General features: G+C 37.7%; 1 protein-coding gene across 2 annotated transcripts in view; it reads left to right on the forward strand.

Annotated features, from left to right (window-relative positions):
* Positions 1 to 232: 232 nt before the first annotated feature.
* ZC2HC1A (zinc finger C2HC-type containing 1A) overlaps positions 233 to 16,633 on the forward strand; it is a 62,420-nt gene continuing 46,019 nt past the window's right edge. For both annotated transcript variants that reach the window (XM_032610396.1, XM_032610398.1), the window contains exon 1: positions 233 to 346. In XM_032610396.1, coding sequence (XP_032466287.1) covers positions 331 to 346 — 16 coding nt within the window. In that variant the 5' untranslated portion in view covers positions 233 to 330. The remainder of the gene's footprint in view (positions 347 to 16,633) is intronic.

Raw genomic sequence — 16,633 nt, forward strand, 5'->3', positions numbered from 1 at the left:
AACCGAACCGCTCTAGGATTACTCGGAGGACTACAGCGAAAGCCTACCGCCGAGAGTCAGCTGTGCAGCGGCAGCGGGAGAAACTCCACCCCGAGGCTCCGCCCCTCAGAAGCTCCGCCCCTTCAGCTCCGGACCAATAGGCGCTCGGAATATTAGCGGGTGGGAGGCGCGGCCGGGTTGCTACAGCCCGAGCTGCGCGGCGGCGGCGGCGGCGGCGGCGGCGGCGGCGGCGGCGGCGGCGGCGGCGGCGGCGGCGGCGGCGGCGGCGGCGGCGGCGGCGGCTGCGTGGTGCTGTTGGAGGAGTCTGGCGGAACTCGAGGCGGTGGCGCCATGGAGTCACTGGAAGGTGAGGAGGTGAAGGGATGCGGGCCGGGCGTCTGGGGGTGGGGTGGCTGGCAGGAGGGGCTGCCCTGGACCTCGGTACCGGGGAGGCCAGGGCAGGTCCGGAGAGATGGACCCCGCCGCTCCTCGGAGGCCCGGGGAACAGGCGGGCGCCCTGCAGCCCCAGCGCGGTCGAGTTAATGATCCTCAGGCTGCCCCTCCTCAAACAGTCTTCACCTGACGCTTCCCCACCCCGGGCCTGATGCTGGTAAACGCCTGCAAATCCCTTCCTACCATTTTCTGGTCTTGCCTGACTCACTGAGGGTCCTGTTGGTAATCACAGCCTCCGGCCAGATTTTATTTTCTTTGCAAAGTGGACTCTCCGTTAATGTCTACCGCCTCCCCACCGCCAGCCTTTGCTGGAGGCCCGTGGTGTGTCTCCAACCTCGAGCTTCTGATACTTTTCTTGGCCACTTCCCTTGGTTTCCCTAGGTAACCGTTTTTCCATTTCTACAGCATCTTCTGTGGGAGCGATGCCAAGAGCATCTCCCAAGGAAGTGTCACTGATCAGCTTTAGAGCCGGGACAATAGATTAACCGCAGGATTTAAGGGTTTATTCACGAGGACTCTGTAAGGAAGAGCCAGCATTGATTCGTTATCTTTAGGTTTATCTTTGTGCTGTAACCACGACTCCACATTTTGCTTTGTTCCCACTTCTTTCACTTCTCTACTCTCTTTACCCATTTTATCTTGTGTAATACAGCATTCGCTTAAAAACAACAAAGGGGGGAAGAAAACCCAGCTAGCATTAGCAACAACAGTGTCAAAATTCCTTTTCAAATTGTGGTCAATCCTTCTGATGAAGAATAAGCCTGCAGAATTGCCAGATCCTATTGTCTTGATTTAGCCTTGATTTTTTTTCCCCTCTTAATTTACATAGATTCAGGTGGAATTAATAAACAGAGGCACTGAGTCCTGTGTATTGTTGCACGCTAGAGAGTAAATTGTTTCAGGTTGTGTTATGAAAGGAAAAGTAATAACTGATGACTGTCTACAGTGACCTAGGGTCACCGAAAAACAAATGTAGTAATGAGTGTGATAGTATTTCATGCTTTTGCTCCTAGGCGAAGCTCTCATAGTAAACACCTTGAGGATGATAGATAATCAAGGATTCTGATGAGTTTTCCACTTGTGAGCTTCTGCAGTATACTACGACAAATGAAGTTCTTGTTCTTTGCTTGTTTAATTTTAGGCAGATCACTCAAGTTTCCATGAAATAGGAATTGTAATGAAAGTATTCCTTACTCAAGATACTTTTGTTTAGAGAACTCCTGGAGGCAGCTTTTATTTTATTTTTTTAAAATAAATTTTCAAACGTGGTATTATAGCATAGTGGGTAGGATCATGGGTCCTGGAATTCTCATGAAATTATCATAATATACATAAAGTGCTTTAGAATAGTTGTTTTTCTGCAGATTTCTATTATTTTATTCAACATTTATAATTGAGGCAAAGATCTTCATCTGATTTTTCATTTATGTATTCTAAGCATCTAAAACAGTGTCTGACACAAAGTAGGTATTCAGTAAATATTTCTTGTTAGATAAATGACTTTATCTATGAGAGGCTCTGGGGATGCAGAAAAAAATAAAAATTCAAAGCCCTGTTCTCATGGAGTCTATGTTTTAGGGAATCTCATATTTTGGCAGTGCTAAGACATTACTATTGAAATCTTACCAAGGCTTTTAAAATATAATGAAAACCTATTATAATACTCAATTACATGGGTGGAGGAAAACATGAATTCTGGTGTAATATGGTATGTTATCGTGGGCGTGTTTTAGGGGGCCAGCTTGTGATGTTTCATGTTAAACGGTACTTGTTCTTTACTCATTTTTTTTTAAACAAAATAAGTTGCTGTCATTAACTATGATGTGTTTAATTGTAATGAATTAGGTTAAAATATATGAAATTGACACATGGGAGCACATGTATATGTATAGCTGATTCACTTTGTTATAAATCAGAAACTAACACACTATTGTAAAGCAATTATACCCCAATAAAGATGTTAAAAAAATATATATATATATGAAATTATTCTTGTAGGCCAAAACAGTTGAATATTGGTAACTCCAAATAGTAATGAAATAAAATTTTTTATTTTAATAAAATAAAAGCTCTAAGAGTCTTTTGTTGAAGTTAGTGCCTTTCTTTTACTCCTTTTTTAAAATTAGTCCTTGTTAGGTCATACTTTATAAAGATGAACTTTGAGTCTCAAGGTTACCATTCATTCATTCATTCATCTATGCCTTCGTTTAATAAACAGTGATACATTGGTACAGTGATAGTTAAGATAGTTCTTCCCTATTGGAAATTAAAACCTAGCACTCTGAAGGTGTCTAATGAACATTATATTACAGTAGAAAATCTTTAAGAGCTTGCTTAATATATATCATAGTAATTGAGCAAATATTATACTGCTTGGCATTAGACCCATGTGTTTAGTTGAAGCCAGTTAGCAGACTAATCTTGATTGTAAAACCAGAAAATATACGGACCCCTGAAAAATTTTATTGAAGATTATCATACTCTTTATTTTTAAAATAACTTGCATGTAGATCATATATCGCTTACATCATTTTTGGTCTTTCTGGGACTTTTATATTTCCTGGATTGTCAGGAGTTGAGCTGTTAGGTTGAACACTGTATTTCAAAATCAAATATTAAATTGTTGCTCATGATTTTGTATACTCTGTATCTGAGCACTTCTGCATTGTGTGCAATTAGAGTAAAGCCTTTAATTCCTTTTCACCTAAAGCTCGTGCCCTATAGGTATGTCTAAAGGCAATAGAAGTATTTCTAGATTTGGGAGAGTTCAGTCTCTCATAAGCTTTTCATCTGTAAAATGGAGAGATGAAAAACCCTAAGCAGATTTTATCCATATTATTTTCATTCCTTTCATAATATCTTGATAAGCAGTTATTAACAAATATGACAGAGATCAAGCTGCCTATTCCTCTTTTGGACTGCTAAAATTAGTAGATCTTAGTGTACTGCTCTCTAAAACTTGATTAGAAGTCTGATTGCTCTTTTCTAATGTAGCTCTTGATGTAGTTGAAGACAGCCATGCTGTCCCATTAGGGTTTTTTGTTTTGTTTTTCCCTAATCTAAGCAATGGTTTAACTGAATAATTCTTCATCTTTATTAATTTATCCAGATTCATTTTTTGTGTGTGTGCTGAATCTGACGCTAGGTGATTTTAATAGTCAACATATTGGACAGGTCTGTGTTTGGATTCTTTGTTTTGTTTTGTTTTTAGCTCTGTGATTTGGTTAATCTGAACCTCAGTGTCCTCAGCTATAAAAAATGGAGCTACTAAATACCAATCTACCTGAACTATATTAAGAATTTAATGATGAAAACATGTATAAAGCATTTGGCAAGCCGCCTAGTACATAGGAGGCCCCCTCCTGTACTTGTTTGTTGGATGGATAAAATCACAGGACATGTGTTTGGACCTTGAGAGTGGTTCAGTATAGGTAAAACGTAGCAGGCTTGGAAGGGACTGTGGGCAATCTCACTAGATAATTATGGCAGCAGGATAGATTGGGGAAGGGAGAGGCTGGAAATACATATATGTGATAAGGATTTGAAATAAGGCAAAAGGAGCAGAAATTGAAAGGGGTATAGATTTTGAAGATATTTCTGAGATGGAAAGATGAAATAGAACTGCTCGAAGTGAGAGGGAAAAGGAATCAAAGATAAAGCAGCTTTCTAGCTTGGACTTAGAGTTAACATTAAGATCTTTAACCAAGAGAAAGACAAGTTTGGAAGATGAGGTAATGATTTTGGCTTTAGAAGTGTTGTGTTTGTATGGTACTTGGGGCATATCTGGTGGAAAAGTTTTATAGCTACTTGTAAATATCTATCTGGAGTTTTTAGTTTAGTAGTCATCAGCATATAAGTGACAGCAAGTGGATGTGTTTGCCCAGGAAAGATATAATTAACAAAACAAAGAAAAAAACTTGTGAGGGACTGATGCTTTAGGGTTGAGCAAGAAAGGAAGTTGGAGTGGAGAACAGTCTTTAAAAAGGTTTAAAATTGTCAAGAAAGGGAATTGGGGGAGAACAAATATTTACTGAGTAATGATATGCTAGAAAAAGCCTATAGCACCTGGTATTCCTGGAGATCTAAGTACTAACTAGGTCAAACTCTGCTTAGTTGTGAAATATGAAAAACTTGGGCTTAGGAGAGAGAAATACCATTGAAGCCAAGAGAGAAAGGACTTTAAAGGCAGAAGGGATTGATCAGCAGAGTCTCATGATGTAGAAAGGTCCAGTAAGGTGATGATTCAGAATAGCGCTTTCAGTTTGACAATTAATAGATTAACAGTGATCAGTTGCCTCTGTTTCTTAAGGTCTTTACTCTAATGCCTCATTTTTTTTTAACAGTGAGTCTAAATTACTTTATTTTCAAATTTCTTCAAACATGAAGGAATTTGAGTCTATGCATTGTTCCCTGAATATAAACTCAGTTGGTTTAATATAAAGTGTTAAATGTGAAGTATTCTCGTTTCCATGCTTTCTCGATAGTATGTAATTTCAGTTTAAAATTTCTCTCTGATTCAGAGGTTATTTATGAGAGTGTTCCTTAACTTCCAAAATGTTAAGATTTTTTTTTTTGGTTAAGATGTTTTTAATCATTAGTTTTTATTTACTTTTAATTTTGTGTGTTCTATGAGTAGTCTACTTTTCAAAAAGTTTTAAAAAGTTTTCTTTGTGGTCAAATACACCATCAATTTCTCCATGTTTTATAGTCATACAAAAATGCACACTCTGAATTGGTAGGAAACAAAGTACATATAATTTTTTAAAATAAACTTATTTATTTTATTTTTGGCTGCTTTGGGTTTTCCTTGCTGCTCGCGGGCTTTCTCTAGTTGCGGTGAGTGGGGGCTACTCTTCGTTGTGGTGCGCTGGCTTCTCATTGCGGTGGCTTCTCTTGTTGCGGAGCACGGGCTCTAGGCACACGGGCTTCAGTAGTTGTAACTCGCGGGCTCTAGAGCACATAATGCCTCCTTATTAAAGAAGCTTTCACTGATCTTACCCACTTCTCAAACACACACATAACAAAATATATAAAATGTCAGGTAGAGAAAAAAAGTGATTTTTTTTTTTTCCCCAAAGAATAGAAACTCCATAAGATCAGGGTCTTTGTTTTTTTTATCACTGTTTGCCTAACTCCTAGAACAGTTCCTGTCTCATGCTAGGTGCTCAATAAATACTTGTTGAATCAACAGATGGGTCTATTTTAATATAGTGTATAATCCTGATAAAGCTTGCCTGCAGTTCAGATAGGGGGAGAATGAGAGCTAGAGAGGAGCTAGTCAGTAAATGTAAGCCAGTGTTTCAAAAAATATGATACTTGGGGCATCAGTCCTAAATACCTTTTAGGGGCAGAAAGGATTTCTGTTGGGGAAATAACAGCATACTAAATCTTTCTCTGTCTTTTTTTTTTTTTAAGACTGAGGAAGTTCTGTTCTAAGAAAACCTGTTTGTTTAATTTAGCATTTTCCAAACATTTGACCATGAGCAAAGGATTTGAGGGTGCTTGGTAGAAGTAGTGGAAATGACTAGTCAAGTTCAGACTGGATAGGAAGGGAAGTGCAGTCAGGAATGGGTTATCAAGAAAATGCAAGTCACTCTGAGGTCAAGAAAGTGATTTAGAGGTAGATGGTAGAAGCCTGTGCTTCCGGAGGGAGCTTGTGTATTTTAAGAGTCCAGAGGTGGATCATTCTAAGTTGTTTCAGCAGTGGTTGTTTTATGCTGAACTGGAGTGCAGGCCACTAAAGTGGAGTGGAGGGTGAAGGATGCGTGCTGAGTAGGTTAAGCATGAATGTTGAAACGTTGAAATCTAGAATGAGCTGAAAAGGAATATCTTGTGAGATATTAGAGATTGTTGACCTGGAAGTAATTCGGTTTTAAAAAAGGATTGTAGGAAGAAAGTAGTAAAACAGGTGCCATGTACTTCAAAAGAGAGGTTTGTTGAGTTTTAAAGGTTGGTTTCAGATAAGCAGTGACCAGTGGTGCAGGAATAGACATGAAACACAGAGCCCAGAATTGTTCTTGATTTCCAAGATTTTTCTTTTGGAAATGTTCTCTACTATTTCTTAAGTATATACATTTTTAGAATGTCATAACTATTTTAGATAAGAGCAAATTATTTCACATCACCTGTATAATAGTATTATATAAAGATACCATTTTAAGTCTTATTATCGTGCAGAGTTTGAAATTACTCAATACAGTAACTCATAACAGAAACAACAGTATGTACAGGGTAAATTTTGTAAGGAGAGGTTGGCTTCTTTAAAATTTTAGAATATTAAATACTTATTCACTTGGTTCTGTCCATCAGTTTGAGTGCTTCTTTCAACAGTGAATATCATCTCTCTCTACTGTATTTATATAAGCCGCACAATTCTCTAGCATTCGCCACTCAGGAGAAAGTAGTGGAGTTTGCCTGCATGCCCTGGAGAGTAGTATTTTTTATTTCATTGGTTGTGAAACATTTTTATATATAAGATCTCAGTTGATCCTCTTAAATTTTAAGGTAGATTGAGCGGACGTTATCTTCATTTAACAGATGTTAAACTTCAGGCTACCTATATGATTAGTCATACATTTTCTTGTAGTTCATATAGTGAAAACTTTTCCAACAAGGAGAGAGACATCATGTTCTTTGCTATAGGTCCTCACAGATTCTCAGTTCTATATATAGACAAGTGGAAGTGATTTCCTCAGCATCCTGCACACTACCTGAAACATTCATTCTACTGTCCACAATTGGTCAATTGGTTTAATCATTCTTGTATGTGACCGACTTTTTTTTTTAAAATATAACATCAGTAAGGGAGGTGTCTTATCATCATTTACTTTTCTTATTAATGTGGTCTTAAGGTAGATTTTAATTAAATAAATATGCTATATTTATTATGGCATAATAGAGGTAGAAGCGGGCCACATAGTTCATTTAATCTAACTTTCTTATTTTATGCAAGAGGAATGTGAACCTTAGGTTAAATATCTTGCCCAGCAAGTCATAGCTCTAAGCGACAGAGCTGGGACGTGAACTTAGATAGTATGAGACAAATTCCGGTGCCTTTTCTAATACACTCTCGTGTCTTTTCATGAATGCCATTAGAACAAAATGTGGTGGTGTGACTGTAAACCCTAAGCTGCTTATCATTACCTGTGGGTAGAAGTTCTTTTCAGGGGATGTTGATACCAACACACATGACATATTTTGTGGATTATAGGGCTATACTCTATAAGAGGAAACTGTAAATTTATTTATTTATTTTATTTTGAATAAAGTAATAACTTAAACATTTTTTGGTGATAATTGTTTTTAAATGTTTTCTCTTTAATGCTGTTTTCTCTTTTTTATGCCATTTTCTCTTTTTTATGCCTTGTAGCGATAATTTTCTTTTCCTTTAAAGACAATCTGAACATGTTTGATGACCTGTAGGAATTAATCCCAGGAGTTGGATTTTATTTTATGTTAGTATTCTAGTTGCTGTTATATTAAGTTTTAAGCTTTTGTATTAAAAAAAAAGGAAGTTGATTTGGCTCTTAGATATAGTGAAGAAGTAAGTCATGTAGACTGTTGGCTTTATGAAGCAAAGATTGTGTGACTCCACCCTTGTGTCACTGTTACTTGGTACAGGCTTGGCAAGTATTGCTAGTAGGTATTCAAGTAGACACATTATTTCCATGTGTTGAATTGATTTTTCTCAATAATTTTTTATAAGATTTTGCTTTGTTATCTATTTAACAAGGAAATACTGAAATATACTTTTAAGCAAGTAACATAGTGGTACTTTTCAACATTTTATATGGATACATTTTTAAAATATTGTTTGGAATTTAAAGGAAGACATGAAAACCATAAATAGGCAAGCCTAATAGATTATGCAGTATGTGGTATCACTTTGACAGTCGTTATGAAGACATTCTAATCGTCATATACCTAATGGATTCCATCCAGCAACTGCTTCAACTTTTTGGATAGTTAATGGAATTAAGTGATCCAGATAAATGAAGTTGCTTTGCTCTCTCTCCCTAAATAACCTCTTCTTCGCTATTGGAAAGGACAAATCAGGCAAATCTTAGTTTTGCTTTTGTAGTGTTCACAGCTTACCCGCCACCATACAGACTTTGGCCTCCATCTATCTACCAATGAAATAGTGCAGTAGAGTACTTGGAGAATGAGAGAACAAAACAATTCTTCTGTTACTGTTTGATTGCGTTCCACCAATGTCTTTTTTGATTCTCCTGATAAGTTTTCTGTGGCCTCACTAACTGCCTTGGAACAACACATTACATGAAGTCCATAATCGTACTTTTTTCATGACTTTGTTACTTCTAAAAGAAAATGTTTTTTTACTTGTCTTTCATATGATAAAAAGAATTTTAATAGAAATTCAGCAGAAGATATAAGGATATCATTTTTGTCATTTTTATGAAAATTACAGGTATGGAAATAAATTTAGGTGTGATGTTTGGCTAGATAATAAAATGACAAATTGACTTAGTTATGTAGGATCCCAAAGAATGTAGTTTGTGTGTGTGTACATGTGATGAAATTTGTTAGGTGCAAGTACATGATAGATGCATTAACTTCTGATTTTGTAAAAGTTGCAGCTACTTCTTCCTTATTTAATCAGTTGTGCCCATAAGGTCAGATTATCTCAATATGTTGGTCCAGTGAATCTTAACATAATATTATATGTATAAATTAATGAACAATTCACATAATGCGTAGTAACTAGGTGATCTTTTACTTAAAACCTAATACTTCTGTTGTCGGGGAAGACAATATTCTTTTTATTCTAGACTCCCTATTCATATCAGGAAGCCACCTCACTGATCTCCAGGGTTATTTCTTACTTTTTTTCTTTTTTTAGTTTAAAAAAAAGTATTGTGGAAAACTAGACATAAAATTTACCATTTTAACCATTTTTAAGTGTACAATTCAGTGGTATTTAGTACATTCACATTGTTGTGCAAATATCATCACTATCCACCCCCAGAACGTTTTCATCATCCCAAATTGTAGCACCTGGTTTTTTTGTTTGCTTTTTTTTTTAAACATCTTTATTGGAGTATAATTGCTTTACAATGCTGTGTTAGTTTCTGCTTTATAACAAAGTGAATCAGTTATACATATACATATGTTCCCATATCTCTTCCCTCTTGCATCTCCCTCCCACCCTCCCTATCCCACCCCTCTAGGTGGTCACAAAGCACCGAGCTGATCTCCCTGTGCTATGCGGCTGCTTCCCACTAGCTATCTACCTTACGTTTAGTAGTGTATATATGTCCATGCCTCTCTCTCGCTTTGTCACAGCTTACCCTTCCCCCTCCCCATATCCTCAAGTCCATTCTCTAGTAGGTCTGTGTCTTTATTCCTGTCTTACCCCTAGGTTCTTCATGACATTTTTTTTTCTTAAATTCCATATATATGTGTTAGCATATGGTATTTGTCTTTCTCTTTCTGACTTACTTCACTCTGTATGACAGACTCCAGGTCAATCCACCTCATTACAAATAGCTCAATTTCGTTTCTTTTTATGGCTGAGTAATATTCCATTGTATATATGTGCCACATCTTCTTTATCCATTCATCCGATGATGAGCACTTAGGTTGTTTCCATCTCCGGGCTATTGTAAATAGAGCTGCAATGAACATTTTGGTACATGACTCTTTTTGAATTATAGTTTTCTCAGGGTATATGTCCAGTAGTGGGATTGCTGGGTCATATGGTAGTTCTATTTGTAGTTTTTTAAGGAACCTCCATACTGTTCTCCATAGTGGCTGTACCAATTCACATTCCCACCAGCAGTGCAAGAGGGTTCCCTTTTCTCCACACCCTCTCCAGCATTTATTGTTTCTAGATTTTTTGATGATGGCCATTCTGACTGGTGTGAGATGATATCTCATTGTAGTTTTGATTTGCATTTCTCTAATGATTAATGATGTTGAACATTCTTTCATGTGTTTGTTGGCAGTCTGTATATCTGTTTTGGAGAAATGTCTATTTAGGTCTTCTGCCCATTTTTGGATTCGGTTGTTTGTTTTTTTGATATTGAGCTGCATGAGCTGTAAATTTTGGAAATTAATCCTTTGTCAGTTGCTTCATTTGCAAATATTTTCTCCCATTCTGAGGGTTGTCTTTTGGTCTTGTTTATGGTTTCCTTTGCTGTGCAAAAGCTTTGAAGTTTCATTAGGTCCCATTTGTTTATTTTTGTTTTTATTTCCATTTCTCTAAGAGGTGGGTCAAAAGGATCTTGCTGTGATTTATGTCATAGAGTGTTCTGCCTATGTTTTCCTCTAAGAGTTTGATAGTTTCTGGCCTTACATTTAGGTCTTTAATCCATTTTGAGCTTATTTTTGTGTATGGTGTTAGGGAGTGATCTAATCTTATACTTTTACATGTACCTGTCCAGTTTTCCCAGTACCACTTATTGAAGAGGCTGTCCTTTCTCCACTGTACATTCCTGCCTCCTTTATCAAAGATAAGGTGACCATATGTGTGTAGGTTTATCTCTGGGCTTTCTATCCTGTTCCATTGATCTATCTGTCTGTTTTTGTGCCAGTACCATACTGTCTTGATTACTGTAGCTTTGTAGTATCATCTGAAGTCAGGGAGCCTGATTCCTCCAGGTCCGTTTTTCGTTCTCAAGATTGCTTTGGCTATTTGGGGTCTTTGTGCTTCCATACAAATTGTGAATTTTTTTGTTCTAGTTCTGTGAAAAATACCAGTGGTAGTTTGATAGGGATTGCATTGAATCTGTAGATTGCTTTGGGTAGTAGAGTCATTTTCACAATGTTGATTCTTCCAATCCAAGAACATGGTATATCTCTCCATCTATTTGTATCATCTTTAATTTCTTTCATCAGTGTCTTATAATTTTCTGCATACAGGTCTTTTGTCTCCTTAGGTAGGTTTATTCCTAGATATTTTATTCTTTTTGTTGCAATGGTAAATGGGAGTGTTTTCTTGATTTCACTTTCAGATTTTTCATCATTAGTGTATAGGAATGCCAGAGATTTCTGTGCATTAATTTTGTATCCTGCTACTTTACCAAATTCATTGATTAGCTCTAGTAGTTTTCTGGTAGCTCTTTAGGATTCTCTATGTATAGTATCATGTCATCTGCAAACAGTAGCACCTGTTTTTATCTTATTTTTTCTTCCAGTTTTATATATATAATTGACATAGAGCACTGTTTAAGGTTTACAGCATACTGATTTGATTTATATACATCATGAAATGATTACCACAATAAATTTAGTGAATATCCATCATCTTATACAGATACAAAATAAAAGGAAAAAAACATTTTTTTCCTTGTGATGAGAAGCTCCTAGGATCCAATCTCTTAACTTTATATACAACATAGAACAGTGTTAATTATCTTTATCATATTGTACATTACATCTGTAGTGCTTGTTTATCTCATTACTGGAAATTTGTACCTTTTGATGATGTTCGTCCAGTTTCACATCCTCCCCCCCGCCCACCCCGTGTAGCCACAAATCTGATCTCTTTTTCTATGAGTTTGTTTAGGAAGTATATTTGACTACAAAACTATTTTTGTTCCTGGTACACAATTTAGTAATTCGATGCTTCTCTACATTTCAAAATGATCACCATGATAAGTCTAGTTATCATCTGTCACCATGCAAAGATATTACATTATTATTGACTATATTTTCCACACTGTACATTTCATACCTGTGACTCATTTATTTTGTAACTGGAAGTTTGTTTGTCTTAATCTCCCTCACCTATTTCCTCCCCCCCCACCAACCCCTCTCCCTTGACAAACTACCTGTTTGTTCTTTCTGTCTGTGACTGTGTTTCTGTTTTAAGTTTGTTCATTTGTTTTTTAAATTCCACATATAAGTAAAATTATACAGTATTTGTCTTTCTCTGTCTTACTTCACGTAGCATAATACCCTCTAGTTCCATCCATTTTGTCACAAATGATAAGATTTCATTTTTTAGGGCTGAGTAGTACTCGTGTGTGTGTGCGTGTGTGTGTGTGCGCGCGCGCACGTGTGTCATTTTCTTTATCCATTCCTCTCTGGATGAGCACTGATTCAGTCAATGCTCATATATTTTTCTAGGAATTTGTCCATATCTTCTAACTTGTCCATTTTATTGGCGTATAATTGTTCATGGTAATCTCTTATGATCCTTTGCATTTGCATGGTATTAAGTGTAACTTCACTTCCATTTCTGATTTTTTTTTAATTTGAGCCCTCTCTCTTTTTTTCTTGATGAGATTAGCTGAAGTTTTATCAATTTTGTTTAGCTTTTCAAGGAAACAGCTCTTACTTTAATTGACATTTTCTATTATTTTTAGTCTCTATTTTATTTATTTCTGCTGTATTCTTTATGATTTCTTCTACTAAGTTTGGGTTTTGTTTGTTCTTCTTTCTCTAGTTCCTTTAGGTATAAGTATAAGTTGTTTATTTGAGATTTTTCCTGTTTCCTGAGGTAGGTTTGTATTGCTATAAACTTCCCTCTTAGAACTGCTTTTGCTGAAACCTATAGATTTTGGATCATTGAGTTTTTCATTTTCATTTGTCTCCAGTTATTTTTTTGATTTCTTCTTTGATTTCTTCAGTGACCCATTGGTTGTTTAGTTCCACATGTTTATGGGGTTTTTTGCAGTTTTTTTTTCCTTGTAGTTGATTTCTGGTCTCATAGCATGTGCCTGAAAAGTTTCTTGATATGATTTCAGTCTTCTCAAATTCACTGAGACTTGTTTTTTGGTCTACCATGTGATCTATACTGGAGAATGTTCTATGTGCACTTGAAAAGAATGTGTATTCTGATGCTTTTGGATGGAATATTCTATATTTATTAAGACCATCTGGTCTAATGTGTTGTTTAAGGCTGGTGTTTCCATATTGATTTTCTCTCTGGATGATCTGTTCATTGATGTAAGTGGGGTGTTAAAGCCCCCTACTGTTATTGTGTTGCTGTCCATTTCTCCCTTTTTGTTTGTTAATATTTGCTTTATGTCTTTAGATGCATCTATGTTGAGTGCATATATATTTACAATTGTTATAGCTTTTTCTTGGATTGATCCCTTTATTATTAGGTAAAGTCCTACTTTGTCTCTTGTTACAGTCATTGTTTTAAAGTCTACTTTGTCCGATATAAGTATTGCTATGTTGGTTTCTTTTAAATTTCCGTTTGCATGGAATACCTTTGTCCATTCCCTCACTTTCAGTCTGTGTGTTCCTTTAGATCTGGACTGAATCTCTTGATTAGCATATATACAAGTCCTGTTTTTGTATCCATTGAGCCACCCTATGTCTTTTGATTGGAGCACTCTGTGTCCATATACATTTTAAGTGTAATTGTTGATAGGTATGTACTTATTGCCATTTTGTTAATTGTTTTCAGGTTTGGTTTGTAGTTTTGTTGTTATTCCTTCTTCTTTTGCTCTCATTCCTTGTGATTTGATGACTGTCTTTAATATTATGTTTAGATTTCTTTCAGTTTTTTGTGTTTGTATCTGTTACAGATTTTTAGTTTGGTTACCAGAGGTTTATATATAGCAATCAATATATATGTGATTATTTTAAGTTGATGTGATGTCCTCTTAAGTTTGAATGTATTTTAACAACCCTGAGTTTTTACTCCCCTTCTATGTTTAATGTTTTTGACATCATAGTCTACATCTTTTGGGTATTTCTTAACTACTTATTTTGTGTATAGAAGATTTTACTAGTTTTGTCTTTTAACCTTTCTACTAGCTTTATAAGTGGTTGGTCTACTACCTTTACAGTGTATTTGCTTTTACTAATGAGATTTTTTCCTTTGGTAACTTTCATATTTCTAGTTGTGGCTTTTTCTTTTTCACTTAGAGAAGTGCCTTTTCATTTCTTGTAAAGCTGGTTTTGTGGTACTGAACTTTTTTAGCTTTTAATATTTAAAATTTATTTATTTAATTTTATTTTTGGCTGTGTTGGGTCTTGCTGTGCACGGGCTTTTCTCTAGTCACTGTAAGCAGGGGCTACTCTTATTTGTGGTGCGTAGGCTTCTCATTGCAGTGCCTTCTCTTGTTGTGGAGCATGGGCTCTAGGTGCATGGGCTTCAGTAGTTGTGGCTTGCGGGCTCTAGAGCACAGACTAAGCAGTTGTGGCACACGGGCTTAGTTGCTCCGTGGCATGTGAGATCTTACTGGCCAAGGGCTCAAACCCATGTCCCCTGCATTGGCAGGTGGATTCTTAACCATTGTGCCACCAGGGAAGCCCCTTTTTAGCTTTTGCTTGTCTGCAAGACTCTTTATCTTATCTTTCTGAATGATAGCTTTGCTGGGTAGAGTATTCTTGGTTGTAGGTTTTTTTCCTTTCATCACTTTAAATGTATCATGATATTCCCTTCTGGTCTGCAGGGTTTCTACTGAAAAGTCAGCTAATAGACTTATGGAAGTTCCCTTGTATGTAACTAGTTGCTTTTCCCTTGCTGCTTTTAATACTGTCTTTAATTTTAGCCATTTTAATTATGATGTTTTTTGGTGTGGTCGGTTTTGGGTAGATCCTGTTTGTAACTGTCTGTGCTTCTTGGGCTTGTATATCTGTTTCCTTTCCTAGGTTAGGGAAGTTTTCAGCCATTATGTCTTCAAATATGTTTTCTGCCTCCCCTTTTCCTTTTGGAACCCCTATAATGCAAATGTTAGCATGCTTAGTGTTGTCTCAAAGGTCCCTTGAACTGTCCTCATTTTTTTTTTTTTCGGTACGCGGGCCTCTCACTGCTGTGGCTTTTCCCGTTGCGGAGCACAGGCTCCAGATGTGCAGGCTCAGTGGCCATGGCTCACGGGCCCAGCCGCTCCGCAGCATGTGGGATCTTCTCAGACTGGGCCATGAATCCGTGTCCCCTACATCAGCAGGTGGACTCTCAACCACTGTGCCACCAGGGAAGCCCTGTCCTCATTTTTTAAACTTTTTTTTCTCTTCAGCTTGAGTGATTTCTACTACTGTCTTTCAGCTTTCTGATCCATTCCTCCATATCATCTAATCTACTGTTGATTCCTTCTAGTATGTTTTTATTTCACTTATTGTTGTCTTCAGCTCTGTTTTGTTCTTCTTTATATTTTACAACTCTTTGTTAAGCATCACACTGTGTTTTTCCATTGTTCTCCGAAGTTCTTTGAGCATTTTTATGATCATTACCTTGAACTCTTTATTGGGTAAGTTCCTTAGTTCCACTTCAATTCTGGTGTTTTATCTTATTCCTTTGTTTGGAACAAATTCTTCTGTCACCTCATTTGCCTAACTTGCTGTTTTTATTTCTGTGTATTTGGTAGGTTGGATACATTTCTTGATCTTGTTGAAGTGGTCTTTTATAGGAGAGGTCCTGTGCATCCCAGCAGCTCACTTCCCTTAGGGCACCAGAGCTTTATGTTCCAGGAATGTGCCCTATGTGGGTTTCATGGGCCCTTCTTTTGTGGTGGGCTGATTTCTATTGGTGGTCTAGTAGGCATGGATGGCCCCTGGTCTGATTGATTGGCAGGCTCTGCCTTTGTGGATGCTGACAGCTGCTGGTAGGTAGGGCCAGGTCACAACGTGGCTGATTGTGAAGGCTTAGGGGTCCCTAGGCTAGTGCTGGTCCACTGGTGGGCAGAGCTGGACCCTGGTGTGGCTGGCTGAAGGTGTCTCACAGATGGTCTGCATGCTGATCAGCAGCACTGGGGCCAAGGGAGTCCAGTGATTGGTGCCTTCCCATTGGTGGGTGAGGCCAGGTTCTGGAGTTAGTGCCAGCCCTCTGGTGGGTGGAGCTGGGTCCTGGGTTCTCTGGTGGCAGGGCTGGGTCCCTCAGTGACGGGGGGAACCAAGGTGCCTATAGTCATTGCCAGCCTGCTGTTGGGTGAAGCTGTGCCCCCACAGTTAGCTGCTTGGCCTGTGGGTCCCAAGGACTGTTGCAGACTGGCTGGTGGGTAGGGCTGGGTCCTTGCACTACGAAGCTAGAAGGAGGACTCCCTAATGTTTCTTGCCAGTACGAGCATTCCTCATGGTAGAATGAGCTCCAGAAAATGGCTGCCATCAGTGTCTGTGTCCCCAGGGTGAGTCCCACATGCCTCCTCCTCTCTGGGAGGCTCTCCGAGATCAGCATGTGTGTCTGACCCCAGGCCAGTTTAAAATGACTGCTTCTGCCCTGGGTCTTGGAGCATGTAAATTTTCTGTGTGCCCTCTAACAGTGGAGTCTTTATTTCCCACAGCC

Source organism: Phocoena sinus, chromosome 17 (assembly GCF_008692025.1).
Source record: "Phocoena sinus isolate mPhoSin1 chromosome 17, mPhoSin1.pri, whole genome shotgun sequence".
In the NCBI taxonomy this organism is placed as follows: Eukaryota; Metazoa; Chordata; class Mammalia; order Artiodactyla; family Phocoenidae; genus Phocoena; species Phocoena sinus.